Below are 24,411 nucleotides of genomic sequence, written 5' to 3'. Positions count from 1 at the left end.
ACACACAAACATGGCTCTCCTCACCATGCCTGAGCACACAGCTATGCTGAAACTGCAGTCAACATTCAGCCCATTTCTCTTAGCAGTAGTACTGCATGGCAAACAATAATTCAGTCACAACAGCCTGAGCTTCAGCTGCTCTGCTGCTTGGCCATGTGGGCATGACACATGCTGCAGCCAGCAGCATGGCCCGTGTTCATCAGGTACCACATGCTTTTACCTACCTTTGAACCTGCACCTAATATTATGCCATTGAAACAGCCAAGTTCAGCAGTTGCCCAGAGATGCAAGGAACAATACTTGGAAGGAAAAAAAAAGAAGTTTAAAAAAAACAAATAATCCCAAGTAAAGTGCATAAACATGGTCATGTGTTTTTAAATAGCAAATTTATTGACTAACAGGATTGGTCTGCAAACTCTTGGCTATGTATTTGTTAGATCAGGTGTTGATAATACAATTTATCTTATGGGCCCCAGAGAAACAATGCATTTATTTGCCCTATAATGGTATTCTAAAGAAAGCCACCTATTTGATTACAAAAAGGTTTATGAAAATATAGCAGCAGACACTGCAAAGTCATTCATTATACAAGTCTGATTAAGTGCAGAGGACTTTGTACAGTCTTTAACAAAGCACAGGTCACACAAGTTATGATTACCTGAAATAAAAGCAGCTGAGACAGGAGTTAGAAATGCATCCTGATCGTCACCAGTCTCTAGAGCATGTTGTGCCAATGCATCTCTGAAGAACAGTTTGCTAAATAAGACTTTTGGCTGTACAATGCAGCTTTTTCTTTCTTCCTGTACCACTGCTGCCCTAATCTACAGAATACATATGTATTTGTTCTCATAATGTCCTAACAGGAACAGAAATGCAAGAGTCTACCAACCACAGAGAGGTGACACTTTTTTAGGCCTCATATTTGCACTCCATTTCTGAACAGCAACCTAGATTTTCAGTTGATGAGTAGATTAAAAGGAATAAAGTTGTCTGCAACCTAGGAAAAGGACACACGACAAGAACTCTTTTTCTTCTTCAACTCCAACAAGAACCTTTGTGAAATTCAACAAAACCTCCAAAATAATGTGTATTTTTTTTTTACTTTAAAAAACCCCAAACATGGAACAAGCACAGGTCAATAAGAGAAATCTGAGTTACATCTCCACACCTTTATTGTAGAGCAGGATAAGGGGAAAAGAGTGCAGACCAAGTATATGAAAGAGTGAAGTAAGGACAAAACAACCAATGGAGGCTGCACTCTCACATGCAGAGGGGAAAAAATACCTTTCAAACACACTGAGTATGGAAAAAAGGCACTGCATACACAGTGTTATTTTATCTACTAGACTGAAATAATTCTCAAGTTGAAATTGCACTAACATCTATCTATATGCAGATACGGAACTGATGCAGAGTTTAAATATCTTGGATAGTCCAGGAAAAGTCAGGATGTTCTATTTTCATGTATCACAGGATTCTGACAGTGTAACTGAAAATTCTGTCAAAAACATTCATTGTTTAGCTCAATAATTATTCCCAAGAAGGGGTGAGGTGCTTCTGTGTGCTCTTCCCTTTTTCAACAGCTTGTTACTTAACCCTAGAGCAACTTCACAATGTAATTACTATGTCGTAATCCTCTCAGTCATAAACATGTAAATATAATTCATTAATCCTCACCATGCACATTAACAAAAGATCCTGTAAAACTGTTCTCAAATTGAATTTCTTATACTCTGATGGTGCACATAGAGCCCACAGCCTTTATTTTCATTTACTGTAATACTGTTACTGAAAATACCTCTGTTTTTTTTAAAGAGACCTAAATTTGCCGTGACTCTTAATTTTCCAGCTCCCCTCTAAAGAACTGCCTGTACCTCTAAACTTGATTTACCCTCTGTGAATCCCATGACAGCCTACCTTCTTTTGCTACACGCAATTTTACGTGGACAGAAATTTCCCCAAGTAGTGCAGCAAACTTTCCAGTCTCTTAAAGAAAACTATTTTTTCAGCTATATCTAGACAGTAGTGGTAAAGACTTCTATATCAAGTTATTAGCATTTTGTAACCTGAGTTTGTACTCAGATTTTTCTATTGTAATAATTAACTTATTAAATACCTACAGCATTTTAAAAGCATTTATTTTAAGAACAAGGGACAGATAAATTCTCCATCACAGGATCACAGAATGTTAGGGGTTGGAAGGGACATGAAAAGATCATCTAATCCAATTCCTCTGCCAGAGCAGGATCAGCTACGCCAGATCACACAGCAATGCATGCAGGTACATCTTGAATATCTCCCGAGAGGGAGACTACAACCCTTCTGGGCTGCCTGTTTCAGTGTTCTGTCACTCTCACAGTGAAAATTTTTTTCCTCATGTTTCCATGTAACTTCCCATGCCTCAACTTCCACCCATTGCCCATTGTCCTGTCATAGGGCATTCACCAAGAAGAGCCTGGCTCCATCCTCTTGGCACTCACCCTTTACATCTCTATAAACACTGATGAGATCACCTCTGTCTCCTCTTCTCCAAGCTAAAGAGCCCCAGCTCCCTCAGTCTCTCCTTGCAAGAAAGATGTTCCACTCTCTTAATAATTGTTGTGGCTCTGCACTGGACTCTTTCAAGCAGTTCCCTGTCATTCCTGAACTGAGAGGCCCAGAACTGGACACAATATTCCAGATGTGGCCTCACTAGGGCAGAGTAGAGGGGGAGGAGAACCTCTCTTGACCTACTAATCACACTCCTTCCTCTTCATGGAATAAGAGACTTATTTTAAAAGTCTTCTACGATTCCATTTTGGCAGAACGTAAAGAGGACCCTGACATGCAGTGAAAGAGGACTCCTAGAGAGAAAAGGGGGAAGAGAAGGCTGATTGGACAGGCAGATGGGGTAGAAAAGACAATAAGCTAACAGCTATGATGGGGTAAGCCTGACCCCTAAACTCTTGGGCTTACTCCATGTTCTTGCTGTAGGAAGGAATGTCAGAGACCACCTTGGTGTGAGAATTCTCCCTGTTAGCCTCATCAGGAGTTCCAGGCACAGGCCATGCTGGCACTATGGCAGCAAGGCAGAAAATAGGGCCCTTCATTTCTGTCATCATGGCAGCTTCAGGCCAGCAAGGATCATTATCAGCTTGTTTTTACCATTCTGGTTCCAGTTGAGTCACAAGTCCAAAATGCCAAGTTTGGTAATCTCAGCTGAGTTCTGTTTCACACAGCTGTTTATACCAGACACATAACATGGTCAAAAATGTCAGAATATTCAGCCTTGGTGGTAAAATAGAATGAACAAAAATGGAGGCTTTATTGCATTCATTTTCAGTTGTTGTGTAGCTGGACAGTATACAAATGATGTGTGAGGGCAGGACAAATATGTCTCTATCCTATTCAGTGTATCTTCAGTTGGAAACTGGCTCCTACAGAACCCTGACAATCAAACAAAATGACTTTGTAAAGTGGCTGAACAGGCTTCACTGTGACAAGGTTATGAATAATTGAGGGCACAGGAATTATTTCTCCAGTGACTGAGAACATATGCTGCTGTTTCTTTATGGAACTCCTGAACTAAGTAGTGAAATTACTTATTTTCCCCACTCTTCAAACTGTTTTAAGACATTAAATCCACTTTTTAATGGCATGTTGAGGTAAACCAAAGATTTCAAAAAGCATTTCATGAAACCCAGTGAGTTACTAGTAAACTAGCTCCTTTCTAAAAAGCAAGGCCCTCAAAGAATTATCACTATTCCCCTCATTTTCTGGACATCACTTGTGTTTTCAGAAGCAGAAATTAAAGGGTTCATGAGGTTCATGTAGTTGAACGAGAAAGCAGAAGATTCCCAAAATATGCCCAAACAAGCATACAAAAAAATAAATGTGAGTTTTCTTGAGGAATGGCCTGATCTGTGGTAGCACTCTCACCCCAAAATAAACTGCACTAAAATTATCTCAGGAGTAACAGCAGCACTGAAATCAACTTCTTAATAAAGGGGCAAGTTTAGGGATGGTATTCCCTTCTGACACTCACAAATTAAGATATGTGCCTCAAAACTTAATTGAATCTCCAGGCTGCCAGCCCAGATTAGTGGTAGTGGGGAGGGTGGAGTAGGTAGAAAAATAAAGGTTTTTTTTAAGAATCAGTATCTAAATTAAATTATTCTCAGTAATTAAAAGATAATTTTATACAAATTATTCTTAAATTGTCATAATCTCTTACATCTTGTACTTTGTTAATAGACTTAGAAAACCACCACAAAAAGTCTTTCACAGAATCACCAAGGTTGGAAGAGACCTCAAAGATCATCAAGTCCAACCTGTCACCACAGAGCTCATGGCTAAACCATGGCACCAGGTGCCATGTTCAATCCCCTCTTGAACACGTCCAGGGATGGTGACTCCACCACCTCCCTGGGCAGCCCGTTCCAATGGCTAACAACTCTCTCAGTGAAAAACTTTCTCCTCACCTCGAGCCTAAACTTCCCCTGGTGCAGCTTGAGACTGTGTCCTCTTGTTCTGGTGCTGGTTGCCTGGGAGAAGAGACCAACCCCCTCCTGGCTACAACCTCCCTTCAGGTAGTTGTAGAGAGCAATAAGGTCTCCCCTTTCATGCACTTTAAACCTGTCAGTCTTTCCCCCACTCTATTTCATGACTTGTTACCATGCTTTTTTAATATGGTTTCATGTTAGTAAAACAGTCTTACCTAGTAGTACTACAAGACTCTTTCCCTCCACAATTTACTTTTTTTCCTGAAGAGAAGAATGAAGATTTGTCTTTTTCAAAGAAATGCTTTTTAAAGAAATTGTCCTTGGTAAAAACACCTGCATAATTGCCATGAGTAGCTCTTCCAAACAGGTTCTCACAATGACAAGTTTTGCAGGCAGAGATGATCTTTCTCAGTGTATAATGCCATGTGTGAAGGGATAAAGCAATTGCACATCACTTCAAAACCTTGGCTTGTACACAAGGTGACACCACCAAGGCTACACAGCAGTGCACCTCCTGTGGTCACTCTGATTCTGGTAAAGCTGCACTGCCTGAAGTACGTGCTACTGATTCAAGAAAACAAATACATAAACAAACCGCTGTGCAAGTCAAACTTTGACCTCATTCACTGAATTATCAATTCATTCTAATAAGGCACTCCTCTTCCAAATATAAGAATATAGAAGAGTGGCAGAGAGGAGATATTCCGAACATTAAACTGATTTGTAAAAGTGCAAGTATCAAAAAGAAAGTGGAGAGGATTTCTATTTTTACAGGCTACTTGTTTCAGGAACAAATTTCCCTTTATATTAGAATGTTTTACTATATTTTTTGTCGTCTATAAGAGTGTGTTCTACTGAGGAACTGCCACAGCAGTAAGAATCAGCTGATGTACGAGGGCATGTTTCAAGTCCCTCGATATCAGTGGGGGGAGGGAGAGTTCCATTTAGAAATTATTTTTGTAAGTCATTACAGGATGAGACATCCTAAAACATTCAGTTAAGAACACACACAGCCACTTTAAAACCCCAAAGCAGCTTTAGTAATTTCAGACTCATGGTACAATGTACATATTAATTTTGACATTATCTGTTCAGAATATTGCACACATTTTATTGCTGCCATCTAAATTATTCTAATAGGATAAAACCGTTGACAGCTTAACCTTTATTAAACTGTTGATTCAAGATGATTCTTTTGCCACAAAGTCTGATGAAGACATTACAAAAATGATATAGCTATTATTAGATTACAGACAAACTATTTGAAAGAACCTTCTCGTTATAACATTGGTCTTTTCTTTACAATTAGAACCCAGAAAAGTGAGGGGGCTCCCTCATAACATTTTGCTAAAACAGCATTTAAATAATATCTGAGGCACTTTCCAGAGATTATTAAAAGCTATGAATAATCAGTGCTCTCAGAGCTAACTCTGAAGAACAAGCCTACAGTATTAGCTGTCACTTACGACTACTACTTGTCCTACTACTTGTTTTTAAAATCCAGGTACCTGGAAGCTTAAAGAGTTTGTAAAACACTGAAGTCAGCTCCAAGCTTTCAGTCTGTCTATAGCAACAGTTAAAGCTTCTTTCACATTTTTCATATACAAAAGATTGTTTAAATACAAATTAAACCTCACAACATAATGTAGGAAGTGCCATTATGCTTTATACAGAGTAGAAACAGATTGTGCCTTACTGAAAGAGGAAGCATGAGGAGCATGGGGTCAGTGATCCTCTTTCATGTATCTCTAATGTTGCTCCATAGTGCACATTATATTATGTTGATATTTCTAAATGCAATCCTAATCACTAAGTAATTTAAGATCCTGATGGTTTTTCTGAGGGAACAGCGTATGTCCCAGTCACAAGGACCTAAGCATGGAGCAGAGATTTTTAAAAAGGAGAACTGTTATACTTCAGTTGTTCTTGATCACTTGATACAAAGCATTTGGGACTTTACAGAAAAATCACATCATATTTCCATATCTGGACTTGCTAAAATATACTCAAATAACAGGAGTAATAGTGTGTTCTACATATATCCACAGCTAATGGGATTCTCTAGCTGCTCAGCTAGAGTATTTGTGAAAGAACTAAAAATAAATAAAAGTATGCTGCTATGACTGAGATCTGCAATGCATTCATGGTGCTGAGCCAAGTGAACAGGGCAGGTTTGAAACATGAAGTTTCTTGATCAAAAATAAAAACAATCAGAGAAGCTATTAGGATGGATGGGTGTTTATGGCGGAAAGAATTTTCTTGTTCCTTCTGATGAATAGACCATTGTAAGATATGTCTGTCCACAGGTGTCACAGTTAATCAGTATCATATCCCAAAATGGGTCCCAGCCATTTCTCAACCTCTGCCACAGATGAATTTTTTCTTAGTGCATAATCTTCAACCTGCAAAGGGACCACAAAACGTGATGAAGATTTGGAAATTCCCGTACAAAAATGTTGAGGCATCTGCTCACAAGGTGTTTTCGAAGGCTCTAACAGCTACCAGAATGAACAGTGTTAAGTTACCTGATCTTTACATATCTTGCCAACGGAAAAATATTTAGATTTGGGATTGGAGAAGTAGAGGCCTGAAACTGCAGAAGCAGGTATCATTGCTAGTGATTCAGTTAAACCAATGCCTGGAAAAGAGAATGAGAATTTTATTATTCTTTGAACTGGTAATAAGAATTAATTCAGAAGCTTTTTCTGTTGGACAGTTTCAAGCAAAAGTTGAAAACCAAGAAGCTTCCAGATGAACTGAAACCAAAATATTTTCCCACTTGTTATCTATTTAAAAAATACACATAGCTTTAAATAAATCGCAATATCTGAGGGGTGGGTGTCAAGTGGAGGAGTCCAAGCTCTTTTCAGTGGTGCACAGTAATAAGACAAGAAACAACACGTTCAAGCTTGGACATAGAAGATTTCACCTCAATATGTGGAGAAACTTTACAGTGAGGGTTACAGATCCTGCTTTGGCAGGGGGGTTGGACCTGATGATCTCGAGGTCCCTTCCAATCTCTAATGCACTGTGGCATTGCGACTGCCACCACAATATTACTGTAGAGTAACAATATAGTAGGAAGGGGAAAAAAATGAGACAGTTTGGCAAATGAAATGGGCAACCAGAGGCTTTGAAACACAGAACTGTGGAAGTAGCAGTGAAATGTCTGGCATGCAAAAAATCAGAGGAAAGAAAATGTAATTAATGCTGTTCAGAGTTATTATCTCAAAATTTCTGCAGATCAGGAAATACACTGCTGAATTGGCTTTTTTCCTGTTTATATCTGCAATGTCTTCTTGCAACCATAAGGACGCTAGAATTTTTCTCTGTACAGCAGAGCTCCATTTGCATGCAATCTGCTAATTGGGGACATAACTCCCTCACAAAAAGTGCTAGCAGAAGTTTGCAAATTCTGCTTTGAATGAGGCAAAATAAAAGGCAATGCAAAGGTGAAGACAGCGATTCCCAGAATTGCTTCAGTTTGGTTTTCTGATGTAGCTCTGTACTATTCTATTTACTGTTTTGCTGGTATTTCAATCTTTCACCTGCCTAAAACCAGTTTAAGAACGTCAGTAAAAGGAGGTAGAGGTACCTGTTGTTTCCTTAATATTTGCAAGTTTCCACATGGTGAGTTTTTCTGTATGGTCAGGCTGGCTTGGGTATCCAGGAGCAGGGCGAATTCCCTCATACTTAATCCTGCGCAGGTCAGAAAGATCTAGCTGCTCAGAACTAGCGTATGCCCAGTATTCCCGACGAACCCTTTCATGGAGCTCCTCAGCAAATGCCTTGGAATAGAATGGAAAGACTTGAAATGTTTTTTTTTATTTGTGCAGACTGATGCAACACCTATTTGATGAAGACAATCACTGATAGAGACTTTCTCCCCATTCCCATTTTAAAGTGAGTTCTTATTATAGGTGAGACATTTGATAGCATCAAAGTTCACATACAATATTTATTTTTGCTAATTCAAGCATTTTAGTTTTCTCTCTTAGTGGCAGACAGTGTTTCTTGGTTGTCCTGTTTTAAAATCCTACATACTGAAAGAGGTAAAGATCTGCAGAAGTAACCAGAGAAGAAGTAGCACTGAAGTTACCAGGTTATGACTGTTGAGGTATCTTGATCAGGTCTAGTTATGGAAGGCCAAATCATTCTTGTATCATTGCTAGTATCAGATGTTAAGTAAGTGCTGCTACTCTTTCTAGCAGAGGACCTTTCCTTTAGCTGAAAGTGGGCAACAGCTTTCCTTAATAGCTCTTACAGCTTACACAATTTTGCCAGCAATTGGCATCTTCAAGAGAAGTTTCCACTTCAGTATCTTTAGACAGCATTTTAAAATTTCTGAAACTCTGCAGCTTAAAATACACAACTAGAGCTAACTCCACTTACATTGCCCTGAGGTTACTCTAAGATTTAACATGGTTACTTGGTTGTAAGTGTGGGGGCAGCCTGACTGGGATAGAGGGGTAGGAGGGAAGGGTTGGCATTTTCTAAAACACTTCAGTTAGAGAATTAAGAGCATGTTTGTCTAAGCTCAAGACATGTTAAGTCAGAAGAACGTGGATACATCTCTATGGTCACCATTAAAAGCAGAAGGCACATCTGCAATTCAAGATTATAACCAGTGGGGTGCTTTTGGGTCCAAACATGTTCTCATGTAGATAAAACAACATAGATCTTTTTAAACAAACTTGTTTTGAAACTACTAAATCCTAAACTCTAACAGTCACCAAAACCCTCAGAGACACTTTTACAGATGTGACATACGACAGGAGAGTTCTCTGGTTCAGAAAAGAACTCTCCTCTCAAGACAATTTCAGTAGAGCCATTTCACTTTCGGATTTAATGAAGAGCATACATTACAGGCAACAGCCTAAATTTAAGCTAAAACTTAGAACAGTAAGTTGTCAATCAAATCTAATTACACAGTGATAAAATCTGCAAGGGAAACATGAGATAAACCCTCATACCTCTGCCAACCGATCGCCAAGAGCCTTTACCATTATGATGTTGTATTCATCATCCTGTTTCCTAAATTGATTGCATAACTCATCTACACCAAAGCAGGCCACAGCAAACAGGCCTAAGTAGTCACGAATGCCAGAATCCAATGGTGCTATGAAGTCAGAGAGGCAGTAATATGGATCTGTGCAGGCAGAGTCCTTTTCAGCCTAAAGCAGTAAAAACAATGCAATAAATCAAAGCATTTTAAAATATACTATTAGTGCACTATTAATCTGAAGACTACTATTTTTAAGGCTGAAGGCATTTCAGACAAACTTCTAGCTAGTCATTTAGCCATGCAAATCTTGCACTTGAATTAGAAGAAAAACATGTCTCTTACTCTGAGGGTGTTTGGATCACCCAAGAACAAAACATCAAAGAGAAGAGACGCTGTGCTAAACACACATAGAGAGATGCTTTGCTTCTATTTACAACCAGCAAGATTTAACAGCTTATTCTGCAGACAAACTATTATGAAAATAAGGAACACCCTTGTACCAACTCCTAGAGGAGGAACTTTCCATCTCCAGCACTCAGATTGCACATTTCTTATGAAAAGTGATGGCTTGTATCCATTATGCCAATTGCAGAATTCTTCATCAACTCCCATTTTACATTGGCTGAGAGAGTTAAAAACACTGCCAGCTTCTTACGCTATAAAGTATGCAGTCAGTAATTCAGACCAAAAAAAAAGTGCTACACATAAAATGGATCTATCACTTCTGAAAAGTTGAATCTCAAGCAAAGTTCAAGTGGGTTTACAGAAATAGGAAATATCCTGCCCACTGGCTCCTTTTCCCTAAATGCAAAAAAAGGAACAGAAACTAGCCACAGCACCTCGCAAGAAGTTTTACTGCTGAGGATCATACCAGCATATTCACAGAATCACAGAAACCTTCAGGTCGAAAGATCACCAAGTCCAACCAATTCATTGTGGAAACATGACTACTATTTAAAAAGTGGCACAGCTCTTGTAAATCTACCCAACTTACAGAGGTAGAAGCTACTTTACAGCTATTACTTTGCTAAAGATTTCTCTCCAAAGTTTCTTTTTCTACAACTTATTTTAACAATGCTTTCCACCCACTCCCAACCACAGTTTATAAAACAAATAAAAGAACATACCACCACCACCACAAACAAAGACAAATGGTCAACTGTTTCCCTAGTTTCTGTAACCTACAACATCACAGCAAGGAGCATAAAGCTAAAGAAATATCCTTTTCCCAAACAAGTGAGATCTATGTTAATTTTCATTTTTTTGGTAGTGATTACAGTTAAGGTAAATACTACATACTCCAACTTTTAGATTTATGTCACATCCTTAGTAGTGTCAATACCAGAGAGAATGCTGTGTACTAAAAGAAACTGGAAGAGGTTCTGGTGATGCCTTTGCTGAACTACTACATACACCAAATTGAAGGAGATGCAGCAGTCCAGAAGAACAGCACCCACAATAGCACAGTTTCATGGCCTTAACCTTTGAGAAAAGGCTGAATAAATTTGGGATATATAAGATAAGCAGACTAAGGAAAACAACAGTCTTCCAATAGTAAAAAACATTATAAAAAGAACATCAAATCAGATATTCTCTCTGGGAGAATCATAGGAAAAGGCACTGGAGTAAACTTGATATACATGGGACATCAAAATGTTTAATTAAGTAAGAAGGCCTTGGAACAGCCCTGCCTGAATGCTTGTGACAAAAGTTTACATACAGATCTGTCATGGACTATCAAGATCCAGATCCCTGGATGGATTTAACGTAACTAATAAACTTGAAGTGATGTTATTTCTTAGTACAATTCTCCAATATTGACACAGGACTGTCCTCACAGAGTACTATACTCCAGAAATGTAGGTAGTGGTTACCTTGTTGTTAGGGGTTTTTTCCCCACGTTTGATGACTGAATATGTGAACTAAGTCAGAAGGTAGGGGAAAAAAGAGAGGCAGGACATCTTGAAATTCTGAATTAGCAGCCAACTAACTCTAAACTGCCTCTTCATATGCAGAATTTTTCATTTAAAAACCCCTAAGACTGTTGAGAACATGTATCTCCATTGAATTTTATTTTCTAGGTATTTTAATTATAGTTGTTTTTAGCCTTTAACTCATTCAAGCAGAATTTCTCATCTAAAGCAGATTTCAGGGATATCAGAGAATTAAGGTTCATTAGGTTCTAATTTAGCAGACAGGATCTGTGTGATGAATTTATATAGCACAGTTTCATAGCATATTCTGAAGTGTACACAGAAAATACATGTCATATCTGAAGATGGCAAACGTACAAAGCATTTTGTAGCATTTTGCACTACTACAATGTAAATACTGAAAATGCTACAATACAAACACTTGGGTCATGACTAACAAGATCTTGTTGTTACTGAAAAAAATGGTAGCACAATGGCTGCAGACAGATTATGACAACCAGTTTCTGTACAGAATTTAATAGGGCACTGTGGCCGGTTGACGTTGCCCCCTTAAGAAAGGGAACATGGTGGACGGAAGTTGGTAAACGGAAGGAATAGTCTAAACTAATTTCATTGGACGAGTGGGAGGAAGCACTTTTCTGAGCTGGGACTATACTGAGTTTCTCCAGCACCTTATCTTCAGTCTTGCTTCCGCCTTTCTACGGTGCGGCTGCTCTCTGTCCCTGTGCTGGGCTTTCTGCCAAGGCTCCGGCCTTGAGAGAAAAACTGATAAGGCCTGTATTAACTCCTTTCCAATTAACACAAAACTGCTTTTAACTTCTTTCTTTCGCTCTCTCTCTCTCTTCTAACCTAATCTGGGGAAAGGGGGGAAAGAGGGGAAAGAGGAGGTGGGGAACCCCCCTCTCTGCCGAGAGGGGTTCACTCTCATTTCTGTGTTACTCTGTTGTATATTTTTGTATATATTGTAGATATTGTAAATTTGTAAATATCTCCCTGCAAACCCTACATCGCTTTGTAAATATAGCTCCACTGCTTTGCTAATTCAGCTTGCGAGTTTTTTTTTCCTTTCCCTTCAATTTTTTTTTCCCTTTTACTTTACAAGGGGGAAGGGAGGAGGCTTCTTGGCCTTGCCCTTCCACCCACCACAGGCACTTTTGTTACATTCTTGAAATTCAGGGAGAAAAAAAAATTGCTTTATTTAACAACTGCTGTTAGTGTACCTGCTGCCTCAAGCCATAAAATTTTGCTATTGGTTCCGAAGGTCCCACTGCCTCTTCTAGAGCATATAAATGGATATCATCCTGAACGCTTTGAGCTGGCCAGAACCCAACCACACCTCTGGCTTGTAATTTCTTCTGATCGATCAAAGTTTTCAGTAGATTTTGAGCATCATTATAAACTCTCTTTGCTTCTTCACCTATCAAAAAAAGAGAAACCTTTAGAAAAGGCATGCTTTCACCACTGGCTAAATGTGTTTAAGAATTGCTGAAGACAGGTTTATTTTCCATATAATTTTCTGATGGGACAATCTGTCAGCTACAGCAAACAGAGACAGCAGTGTGATTATGCCTATAAAGACGTAACATATATCTTGAAAATAAAACCAAAACAAACAAACAAACAAAAAACCCCAAACACCAACATTTCAGCCAGTACCATTCCAGTAGGGGCAAGGTGTACAGAATAAAATGAGCCACAGAGACTATGTCTGTCCACCTACATTATCACAGTGCAGCAGATTCAGAAACATGGATTTTCAGCCCTTGCATTTTCAGCTAGGTTTTCAAGGCCTACTGAATAGTTTCAAAATGAAACAGGGCCATCTTCTCCCACAACAGGGACACAGATAATACATTAAGTGCTCTGCTGCCATTTTCTGTCATTAAAATACCTCCCTGTCTTTGGTGGGTGAATTCTAAATAAAATGATTAGGAATTTTTACTCATTTAATTTTTCAGACTCACATGCCAACACCTGTTCACTAAGTGTTACGCTAAATTACTTCAGTGACACAAGGTTTCCACTATTGCTATGTATTTCAAACTATTCAGAATCTTAATGCAGCATGGCAGGTCTGTTAGGGTTATTTACACACAGTACAGGCAATTTCAGTACTCACCTACAGTCTTATCATTAAAAACCTTAGGGAAACCCCGGTTGGGGTACTTTCCTCTGAGCTGCCAGACATCAAAGAAAGGCTTCCAGTCAATGTATTTTACCAGCCTGTTCAGGTCATAATCTTCAAAGACTTTTGTGCCAATGAATTTTGGTTTAGCTGTAGGAATCAGAAGTACAATCTGACATGAGGAAAACAATTTAATATTGATCTTACATGTGCAGCACAGCTGATGCTCACTAGCTCAAATAACTGTAAATGACCTCTTCCAAAGTAACTGTCTTAGAGTTCTTACTGTCATATTGCAACTCATACCATACTCTACAGTTACAGTGTGATAAAATAAAAAAAAGGCATAAAAGGCATATAAAGTTGAAAGAGAAAATCTGAAAAAATAAGATCTTTTGTTATTTCATGTAAATCAACAATTATTAGCTGTTGGACATCTGAACTTAATTAAGTGGATATAATATTGAACAAAATAGAAGACCACCAAAACCTACACAACATACCAATACCAAATATCTTATGGGCATATACCTTTAATATTTACAAATCCCTAAAGAACTTTTGCAATCACCACACGTGTTCAGATGTATATGTGCAAGCAACAAGGATGGATCTATGTTATGATGGTTATGATATGGCCACAAGCTTTGCACTTGTCTGTGCTGTTCAATACTTTGCCACACAACTTTTATTAAGATAAGGTACTGAATATTTAGCAGCTTTTTCAGTCTTGTAAATGAAATGACAGAACGTAGCAAAGGGTTAACATCACTACAGGATCCAATTCTTGTATAATAGAATAGAATAGAATTAACCAGATTGTAAAATACCTTTGAGATCAAGTCCAACATATCATTCAACACTATCTAATCAATTCAACCATGGCACCAAGCACCCCATCCAGTCTCTTCCTAAACACCTCTAGTGATGGTGACTCCACCACCTCCCTGGGCAGCCCATTCCAATGGCCAATCACTCTTTCCATGAAGAACTTCTTCCTAATATCCAGCCTAAACCTCCCCTGGTGCAGTCTGAGACTGTGTCCTCTTGTTCTGTCACAGGTTGCCTGGGAGAAGAGACTGTTTATACTTCTAGTCTCTAATGAGAGAGACCAAAACTGGTTCCGAAACTGATGTGGGAAGAGTATGAAGAGGAATATAAGAAAAAAATGCCATACACAAAGTGTGCTCCCTAAATATGGTACAGAAAGCTTTGCAATATAATGAGCTATCTGACATTGTTGATCTGTTAGAGGGTAGAAGGGCTTTCCAGAGGGACCATGACCGGAAGGACAGATGGGCAGAGTCCAACATGATGGCATTCAACAAGTCCAAGTGCTGCACCTTGGCCACAACAACCCCATACAGCACTACAGGATGGGGTTAGAGTGGCTGGAGAGCAGCCAGGCAGAGAGGGACCTAGTGGAATTGATTGACAGCCAGCTGAACATGAGCCAGCAGTGTGCCCAGGTATCCAAGAAGGCCAATGGCATCCTGGCCTGCATCAGAAACAGTGTAGCCAGCAGGAGCAGGGAAGTCATTGTGCCCCTGTACTCAGCACCGGTTAGGCCACACCTTGAGTACTGTGTCCAGTTCTGGGCCCCTCAGTTTAGGAAGGACATCAAGACACTTGAACGTGTCCAGAGAAGGGCAACAAGGCTGGTGAGAGGCCTTGAGCACAAGCCCTATGAGGAGAGGCTGAGGGAGCTGGGATTGTTTAGCCTGGAGAAGAGGAGGCTCAGGGGAGACCTCATTGCTCTCTACAACTACCTGAAGGGAGGTTGTAGCCAGGAGGGTGTTGGTCTCTTCTCCCAGGCAATCAGCACCAGAACAAGAGGACACAGTCTCAAGCTGCACCAGGGGAAGTTTAGGCTCGAGGTGAAGAGAAAGTTCTTCACTGAGAGAGTTTTTAGCTGTTGGAATGGGCTGCCCAGGAAGGTGGTGGAGTCACCATCCCTGGAGGTGTTCAAGAGGGGATTGGATGTGGCACTTGGTGCCATAGTTTAGTGGTCATGCGGTCTTGGGTGACAGGTTGGACTTGATGATCTTTGAGGTCTTTTCCACCCTTATTGATTCTATGATACAGTGTTATAGGTAACTCACTGGTTTAGATTTTCTTTTTTTAATTAACTATAATTTTTTCATTGAATACACTGCAAAAAAATATAAAGTAAAAATAGGATTCTCAAATTTATGCTAAAAAATGTCTCTGCTTGGGCAGTCACCAATTTGCTCAAGTTGTTACAGTACTATATCCTGAATTTTAATAAAGCATAATCTAATTAAACTATGTCTAAAATAAATATAAAATGGAAAGGCATAGTAACAACAATAATATTTAAACTGACCTGGTTTATGTCCTGATACCCAGTCATTATGGAAACCTTTTCTTCTAGCTTGATGTAGAGACAAGTATCTTCGTTCCTGTATGGACATAAGGGTTAATTTCACAAAGCCAGCCATCTTCAAAACACAATCTGTTGATTTGGTGGCAGAGTCTTACTGAAAACAGTCTTCAGGACAAATCTGACAATAGGTAATTTCAGTTCCAACAACTCCCACTTCACAACTGTAAAGTAAGATTACATCACAATCATATGCTCTTTTTGCCTCTATGCTTCTAATGAAACTGGTCAACAAGACTTCTAGCTCCTCTGAACTAAATCAGAAGTTCCTGTATAACTTTGAAATACATGAAAATACAAAAATACATGAAAATACAGGTACAGCAAGATATTCTCCTACTGCCTGCAAAAAAGCTTAGAACTGCAGTGACATCAGCAGCAGTGACTTCAGCATGTCTCTGGCCAAATGACTGGCTCTTCTGAAAGGCACATGAAATTTATAGCAACTTCTGTAAGGCCCATGAATTCACTGTTGACCTCTGCTTAAAAGAGGCTGCTGCAATCACTGGTTACTTGTGCAAAGACATTCTTAAACTTGGCCAAGCCAAATGCAGGTACTCAGCAGGATTCCTCAAGCTTTATCTTTCCTGATCAAGAGACCACAAACCAGCCAGACAACTTTCAGCTTGTTTCTGTGTTTATTTACAAGGATGGCCTCAGAGGAGTCAGATGTTATCTGCTTCTTACTGTTAATTTGCACAGTATTTCATTGTGTCCTTCTCTTCACTTTCCTAAAATGGCAACCTCAGCTCTGAGACTGCTCGGATCCATAACCTAAATAATACAAACACATCAGGAAAGCATGGTGGTGTAAAAATATCCAATAGACTAGAGTTTAGTGCCAGGAAAAATCAACCAGTGCCATTTTAATTACTCCAGTGTAGTGCCCCCTTTCCAGTAGAGCATCGGTGTCTTGTAAGTTGGGGTTTCTTCTGCATTCATAAAGACTTCTGCAAGTTTTTCATCAGTTCTGCTGCATGTTTTAAATCAGAACAAATATACCTGAAGGTCTTCATATGGAGTCAAGAGTTAGTAAAGAGGCAAGTACCAATCACTTCAAACAAGAAAATTTGCAGTTGCTACATCAATTACATTTGTACCTTGAGTGACTCATAGTGCTCTTTTCTAATTTCTTCATATTCTTCGAGTACTTCTTCAAAGAAATCATCCTTTACACTTTCATCTAAGAGCTGGGAGCACTGAAAAAAAAGGAAAAAGAATGAACTACGTATGTACTGTAATATACTATAGCAAGGGTGGAGTATGAACTTCAGCCTAAGATATCTTTCTTTTCAGACTGCCTTCCCATCATACTTGACCATATCATACTAAGTGTTATCACTAGTCTGCAAACTAGATTAAAAATATATTTTAGAACATGATTGTCACTGAAAGCACTCCTCTACTACACAGATAGTATTACCAGAACCAAGCCTGGCTTGGTAAAGACCTGAAAGGAGACTACACCAAGATTTTAGAGATTGAATAGTCTTAGAAACAACACATAGCTTGGCCTGTTTCTTCCCAGAAGGTATCTTCCAGCTAAGACTACCCATTTGTCTGAGTATCCATCCCAGAAAACTCCATACACATTTCATAGTACTAATGTTGCCATATCAGTAATCTCAGAAATACATCCAAAATGGAGAGACTAGTAGTTCAAATCTAATGCTATCACTCTTCACTATAAAACATCTCATAACTACAGCCAAGGACTCAGAGTAAATCATGTCACCCTTACTAGAGAAATGGATATTTATATAAGGTCTCCAGTGACAATAATTAACAAAAGGCAGATAAGATAACCATGTGGGAGTAAAAAATAACTGAAAGAGCAGTAGTTCAGAAACTCTGTCATGCCTTTCCAATTTTCTGCCATAACACTAGCCTCAGGGGAAGAATGAGAGGCATTTTTCATGGATGAGAAACCATAATTTAGAACTTACAACCACAACACTCTTGGACGCATCCAGGACGTGAATTACAGGTGCACTATATCGTGGGGCAATTTTAACAGCTGTATGTGTTCTTCAATGAAAAAGAAAAAGAGTAAGCATTTCAAAACTGAAACAACCAAAAACCCTAAACCAGACAACATACCCAGTAACATAAATCCTGCTTTACTGCACAGACTACAGCTTCAAAAGTAGAAAGTAATTCATCCTTCTGCTATGCAAGGATGATTAAACACAGATTTTACTATGAGGTACATAAACCCTTAAAACAGTATCACACTGCTTCATTCTCTGTCTTACCAGATGACTGAAAATCAGCAAGTCATTAGTTTGAATTAAAGAAAATCTCAGTGAAAATGCTCCAAATAAGTCTCTACCAGGAGCTAACAAAATTTTTGAAGTCTGTTTTGCTTATCTTATGTTTTCCCTCCCACGTGGTAGTGTCTATAGTTTATCATTAACATATTTCAGTAATGGTTATTCCATTTCCATGATGTTCTACTTCACAACTGGAAGCACAACCCCACTACTCACCCGATGAAGGAATTCTGTCAGTGGTCAGTAACTATTACAAACTTGCACCAGCTTTGTCAGTCAAGTAATTCACATAAAACATTCACAATTCATCCAATTATTTAGCACTTACACATATTCCAGTCCTTATTGAAATAAGTCAGCATATAATGAAGAATCACTGTTGTATTACAGTACTATTTGTTAATCAAACTAAAGTTTAAAGTCCCAAACCACCACGTGAAATGCAGCTGACTGCCCCTGTTGCTCAGAGTCTTGGCAAACTGTGCAATAAAGTACAGGAATCTCAGAATCACTACAGTTGGAAAAGACCTTTAATATCATCAAGTCCAACAGTTACCAAACAAAGACCCAACCCCAAGGCACAGTTCTCTTTCTTGAGTAAGTTCAAATATAATTTTGCAAATTAGAGGCCAGGAAGCAATCTTCCACACCATTACCCACTTTTTCTGAAACAAAACCAACTATGCATATTTCTCACAGTATCACAGCCACAAGAAAAGAGATTTATGAAGAAAGACAAAAGGATACAGCTAACCTTGCATACAGGTGACCCTCTGTTCACTGTCCCTAAAATTGTGGTATGATTTGCTAAGGCAAAAAATACAGAATACAATGGTTCTGCTACAGTTTGTGCTGCTTTGATGAACCTGCGAGCAGTGTTTTTTGGTTACACAAGAAATTACCTGAGGGTAATGTAGAGAGAAACAGCTACACTTGTTCTTTTTCCCTCTTAAACACTATTTTTATACACATTCTCCATCTTCCCAACTGAGACATCTTACTTAGAAGTAGTTGCTCCTCCAATCAGCAAAGGAATCTTTATTGCCAATCTCTCCATTTCCTTGGCGACAAAAATCATTTCATCCAAAGAAGGGGTGATGAGACCAGACAGGCCAATTATATCTATTGTAAATTTACAAACATACATACACAAAAGGCTCATCAAATCCACTGTAGAAAAACACAGGAATTACTACAGAAAGGTTTCTTTTGTACATCAGAAAACAGTTGCTAGTCTAGAAATAGGGTTTGACCTAATTAGAAAGTGAAAGCTTCCTAAGAATGAAAGTGATTCCAAATCCACAGTTTAAGATATTTTTCAGTCTTCACAGCTGAACACCTACTGCTCTAGTTTCAGCAATAAATATACAGTGCTTGTGATTAGCAAGCTTCAAACCTCAGAAGTTCAGCACTGAGGATGGAAATAAGACAAAATAATTATCAGCTCAGCTCTTAGAAACAGCAAATGCTTTCAGACTTCACCACCTATGTTACAGACAATTCATCTTTTCCAAGATGCACTGGACTGTTTCAAAGCAACTGTAACTTGTTTCAGAAAGTGCATTATTTATTAGAACAATTTATTCCCAATTTCACACTCACTGATCTGGCAGGCTGAAAGCCAAATTCTTAATGATTTAAGACCCAGCACAAAGTTATTTAACCTTTCCAAGTCTCCAACTGTAAAACAACTACATCTCTCTTAGAGTTGTCCTGATACAGTGTTTCCAATTCCTTGGGCTAAGTTTCAGAGAAGTGCCAAATACTAAATCATTATTATTGCTAATGCAGAAGTTTCAGTTTATCTGAAGACAGTCTGACCAAGCCATAGACAGCATAGGAATGCAAGAATAGCATTGAAAAAATGAGTGGGGTTTAAAAATCAAACAATTCAGGAGTACTGATTAAATCTCTCTATACCTGCTTTGTTCTCAATAGCAGCTCTCAATATCTTATCACATGGAGTCATGACTCCTAAATCAATAACTCTGTGAAAAGAAGTGATATGACACAAGATTGTTCAAAAAAACAGGTCAAATTTCTGCTAAAGGGCAAATACACTGCTCTTACTGTAAATGACTGACCTAGAATTAAAGTTAAAATTGAGAATTTTGTTTGCCTGTTTCTCTTAAGACCTATGTCAGGAATTTTAATATAGAAAATACATCTAGGTCTGGCAAAATTTTCAATATATCAGACTTTCATATTATATAGTAGATAAGAAAATTCAAGTGCAACAACACTGTTGCCAACTCTGATGCACATACACAGACCCCAAGAGAGCTGCCTTTTCTTAAAGCTCTATCTTTTCAAACTCAGAAATAGGATGACAATCTCATCTCTCATTTAACAAAACATACCCCATCAAGTTTTTAAAATCTCATAGTTAATGAACATCTTGAAATACAAAATACAAAGTACAATCAAATCTTAAAGTTCCTTTCTCCCAACACACACAATCCACACATAGTCTTGCCTACTGCAATTGTCATACCTGAACTTTTCAGACATTATGTCTATTTATTAGGAAAAAAAAAAATTAAAGGAGGAAGCTATACTCCCTCTTGCCTTCCTGTTAGTAACAGCTCATGATCTGCATTCCCAACTACAACAGAGGACAGTGCCCAAGAAATGCCCACCTCTCACCACCAGAGTTGCAGTTAGCATAATATATTAATCAGCTAGCTAGTTCCCAGCTACATACTGTCTACCTGAAGTTGTTGCAGCCCAGAACAACTCCCACGATGTTCTTGCCAATGTCATGCACATCTCCTTTCACAGTTGCTAGCACTATTGTACCTTGGTAAGGATCCTGTAAGTCAAACAAATAACATAAGAGTTAATTTACCTGGAAGCCTCAGTATGTTTTTGCCCAGATCTTTCAACAGTGCAATCCTAATCTATGACCAAGAGTCCTATTGTAGTACAAGTAATTGTAAAGCCTGGAAACAATGCTTCATCAATGCGGATGATTTACTAGGCTAGACTGATCTACCTGAACTTCCTTTCGCAGGAGGGTTGGACTAGGTGATCTCCAGAGGTCCCTTCCAACCCAAAGCATTCTATGATTATACCAAATAACTACTAGTGATTTAACTAGCGATTGATACCCTAGGGAAAAAAAATAAATTAGATTTGCTGGGCAGCAAACAACATGGACCAGAGCACACACCATTTAAAATAAACTCTATATAGGGCACACTAAGATTTCAGTTGTCTTAAGCAAAGAGGTCCTCAAGCGCTGGGCACACATCCAAGAGGCTTCTTCTTTTCAGTCTTGGTAGAGATCCACAGCCACAATTTTCTATTCTCAAATGTAACTTAACAATGCTTTGCATTTCCTGGCACCCTGTGACTCAAACTGTCCTGCAGGTTACACTAGCCTGGGTAACATCAGATGGATCAGCTACGACAGTCTGCAAATCATTCTCCTTCAAGTCAGCATCTAATTATGGAGATAGATGCAGCAGATTTTAATTCTCTCACCAATTCTCTAGACAGTGACAATTTGTTTTTAAGAAGGCAGCACCACATCCCTTGTCCAGCAGAATACAGAGGAAGCAGGAGAAAAGAAGCCCTACTTTTCCCCCCTCCTGCTCTCCTCAGCCACACAGAATCTCTCACAGTCTCTTCAGAGTGTTTGCTGTGTTTTTAAGAACCTGTCAAATTCCACTTTGTTTCTTTTTAACCAGAAAATTAAGTGCCAATAAGTTCACAGTAGAACCTAATCCAATGCTCATGGAAGCAACAGTATCAGAACACACCAGAAGGTGCCAAGTACTGACAGTGTTATCTGAATTAAAATGAAAAGGAACAGCACGAGGAGAGATGACACAAAAAGGTGACTCACAACAGCCAGAAAAGATCTACTCGAGATACTGCAGAGAAGACAACTTCACATCCAGAAAGAGCGTGGGAAAAGAGATTAGGTGTTCTCCTACTATCAAGATTAATCAGGTTTGATCACTGGGTTATTTTTCTTTCTAAATTATTTGCTGTATGCATTACACTTATTCTGAATAATCACACAACAGATCCACAGTAAATGGAAATACACAGTGTAAAACTACAAGGGAAGAATTACAAACCATTCAAAATCCATAGAAAGGTAGCCAAAGGAAATACATGGTTTAGAGAAATTCTGCTATTCTTCCTTTTTAATGTGTATTATATATCAGACTTGTGGTAATAGCCTTTGTACCTGAGAACTTATGAAGACAATGTAAGCTTCTACATGACTAAAGTAAATGTACATCAAACCTAAATTTGGTAGTCAGACAAGCAAACAAGAAAAATACTAAACCAAAACCGTATGCACCTATCACATTGTAAATATAGTAGGAAGCAGTAGACATGAGTATTTAAGAGAGCATTAAATTTGCCAGGCCAGCTCAGTTTGAAGGAAATGAAAGCTGTGTTTAAAAGCAAAACTACAGTCTACAATGAAATGCAATATGTACGAAATACACAGTATTTACAACATTTACAGGTATTTACAATTAATGAACAGCACAAAGACCCCCATGGCCAAAGATTAGGAGAGCTGCTAATAGCTTCTCCCTCCCTGCCTCCCCTTACCCCCTGTACACAAAAGGAACAAGAGACAGAGCAGGCAAGTTAGAACTTAGCCAAAACAATGCAGCCAAGGTCAAGCAGAAGCCAGCGGAAGCACAAAGTTAGTATCTCCCAGAGCGAAGAGGTGAGAAGAGAGCAAAATTATTTTGCAAACTAAATCTTATGGTAGGTAACTCTCCAATGGGATTGTTTAGAACTATTATTATTTTCCTTTTTACACTCAATAGTGATTTGTTTACATTTTACTATTTTCTGTTCAAGATCTGTGAAAAATTTTAAAGGCATAGCCTGAAACTACTACAATCTGAACTCTCTTTTCTACTGAACAGAATCTTGCCAGTATGGAGAAACAAGGGAGATCCTGTATTTTTATTTTCCGGTGCTCCTATCATATAGTCCGTTAACAAAATTTGGAAGAATTTTTCCAAGTATATCAATTTTTCAAGTATATCAAAGATAGCTGATAAAACTATTCTCAGGCATCACCAACCACTGGCTGTGAAACAGAAAATGACATAAAGGAAAGGCCCGCAAGGAGCTGAAAATCACTGAATTTTTTTCAGTTATATATATTCTATTTATTACATACAAAGTAGTCTTCAGAAACTACTGAAAACTACACCTATGCAAGGACAATTCTTTTCAGATCTTCTTTTCATAAACGCTTATCCCCTGCAACTTTCTCATGGCTACAAATGCAGTGAGCATTCTATTCTGTCATAACAAGAGGTCTTGAAGTCACAATCAATGAGGAAAAAAGATGAAAAAATTTGGTTTATTTAGCTGAGAGAACGGTCAGGGATAGAGGAAAGGGAAGAGTTGAATAACCAGAAATATGGTAACAGTCTTTGAGCACGCCAAAGGCAGCTTAGCTTCAGAGGTCACCGAGGGCAGAAGTTGTAGAAGCAAAAGGCAAAATTTGGCATAAAGTTAGAAGTACTGTGAATAAATATCACTAATTAAATGTCTACAAAAACATAAATAAGTAACACTGGTATCAAGGGTCTCCAAAGGTTTATGGTATCTTTTAGGAAACTTGTGTCAACATCTTCCACAAAATCTACGCTTTATGAATTTCAATCCTACTTCAAATTATGTCCGTTTCCATATGACTGCACCAACTCTCCTTCATGAATGCTGAATAATTGCCATTAGCAGAAAATAATTCACATTTTTGTCATGGCAAGCTATGAAAAAGTTACAGCACACAGGACTTTGTCTTGCCTCTTCCTCTGTGCTGCCTTGCTGGGCTCTCCTTTCCTCTCTTTCTTTTTCCATATAGGGAATAAGGTGGCCAACTGCTTTCTTCATAACTCGAGCAGACTTTATCACCTGCATAAGTAAAAAGTGGCAAAATAAACATTCAAGATTAGGTATATTAATAGACTGTGATTTCTCTTAGTTTTCTTCTATACCCATTCAAACAAAACTTCAGGTTGGTGCTGGTCTCTTCTCACAGGTAATTAGTGATAGAACAAGAGGGAATGGCCTCGAGCTGTGACTCAGTAGTTTTAGACTGGAAAATTAGGAATTAGGAAAAATTCTGTCACAGACAGAGTGGTCAAGCATTGGAATATGCTGCCCAGGGAGGTGGTTGAGTCACCAACCCTGGAC

General features: G+C 38.6%; 1 protein-coding gene across 3 annotated transcripts in view; it reads right to left on the bottom strand.

Annotated features, from left to right (window-relative positions):
- Window positions 1–397: 397 nt before the first annotated feature.
- The window catches only part of MTR (5-methyltetrahydrofolate-homocysteine methyltransferase), a 59,931-nt gene continuing 35,917 nt past the window's right edge, over window positions 398–24,411 (bottom strand). For all 3 annotated transcript variants that reach the window (XM_068155109.1, XM_068155120.1, XM_068155128.1), the window contains 13 exons: window positions 24,022–24,129; window positions 20,934–21,034; window positions 20,143–20,210; window positions 19,224–19,344; window positions 17,896–17,977; window positions 17,050–17,148; window positions 15,893–15,968; window positions 13,540–13,695; window positions 12,641–12,837; window positions 9,455–9,655; window positions 8,077–8,269; window positions 7,007–7,119; window positions 398–6,883 (listed from right to left, as the gene is read on the bottom strand). In XM_068155109.1, the coding sequence (XP_068011210.1) occupies window positions 6,797–6,883; window positions 7,007–7,119; window positions 8,077–8,269; window positions 9,455–9,655; window positions 12,641–12,837; window positions 13,540–13,695; window positions 15,893–15,968; window positions 17,050–17,148; window positions 17,896–17,977; window positions 19,224–19,344; window positions 20,143–20,210; window positions 20,934–21,034; window positions 24,022–24,129 (1,602 nt within the window). In that variant the 3' untranslated portion in view covers window positions 398–6,796. The remainder of the gene's footprint in view (window positions 6,884–7,006; window positions 7,120–8,076; window positions 8,270–9,454; window positions 9,656–12,640; window positions 12,838–13,539; window positions 13,696–15,892; window positions 15,969–17,049; window positions 17,149–17,895; window positions 17,978–19,223; window positions 19,345–20,142; window positions 20,211–20,933; window positions 21,035–24,021; window positions 24,130–24,411) is intronic.

The sequence above is a fragment of the Melanerpes formicivorus genome, unplaced genomic scaffold (genome assembly GCF_026170545.1).
Source record: "Melanerpes formicivorus ecotype bairdi unplaced genomic scaffold, bMelFor1.0.p_v2 SCAF_2, whole genome shotgun sequence".
Lineage (NCBI taxonomy): Eukaryota > Metazoa > Chordata > Aves > Piciformes > Picidae > Melanerpes > Melanerpes formicivorus.
Note: the sequence above shows the minus strand (reverse complement) of the source record. Positions and strands in the feature narration are given on the sequence as shown.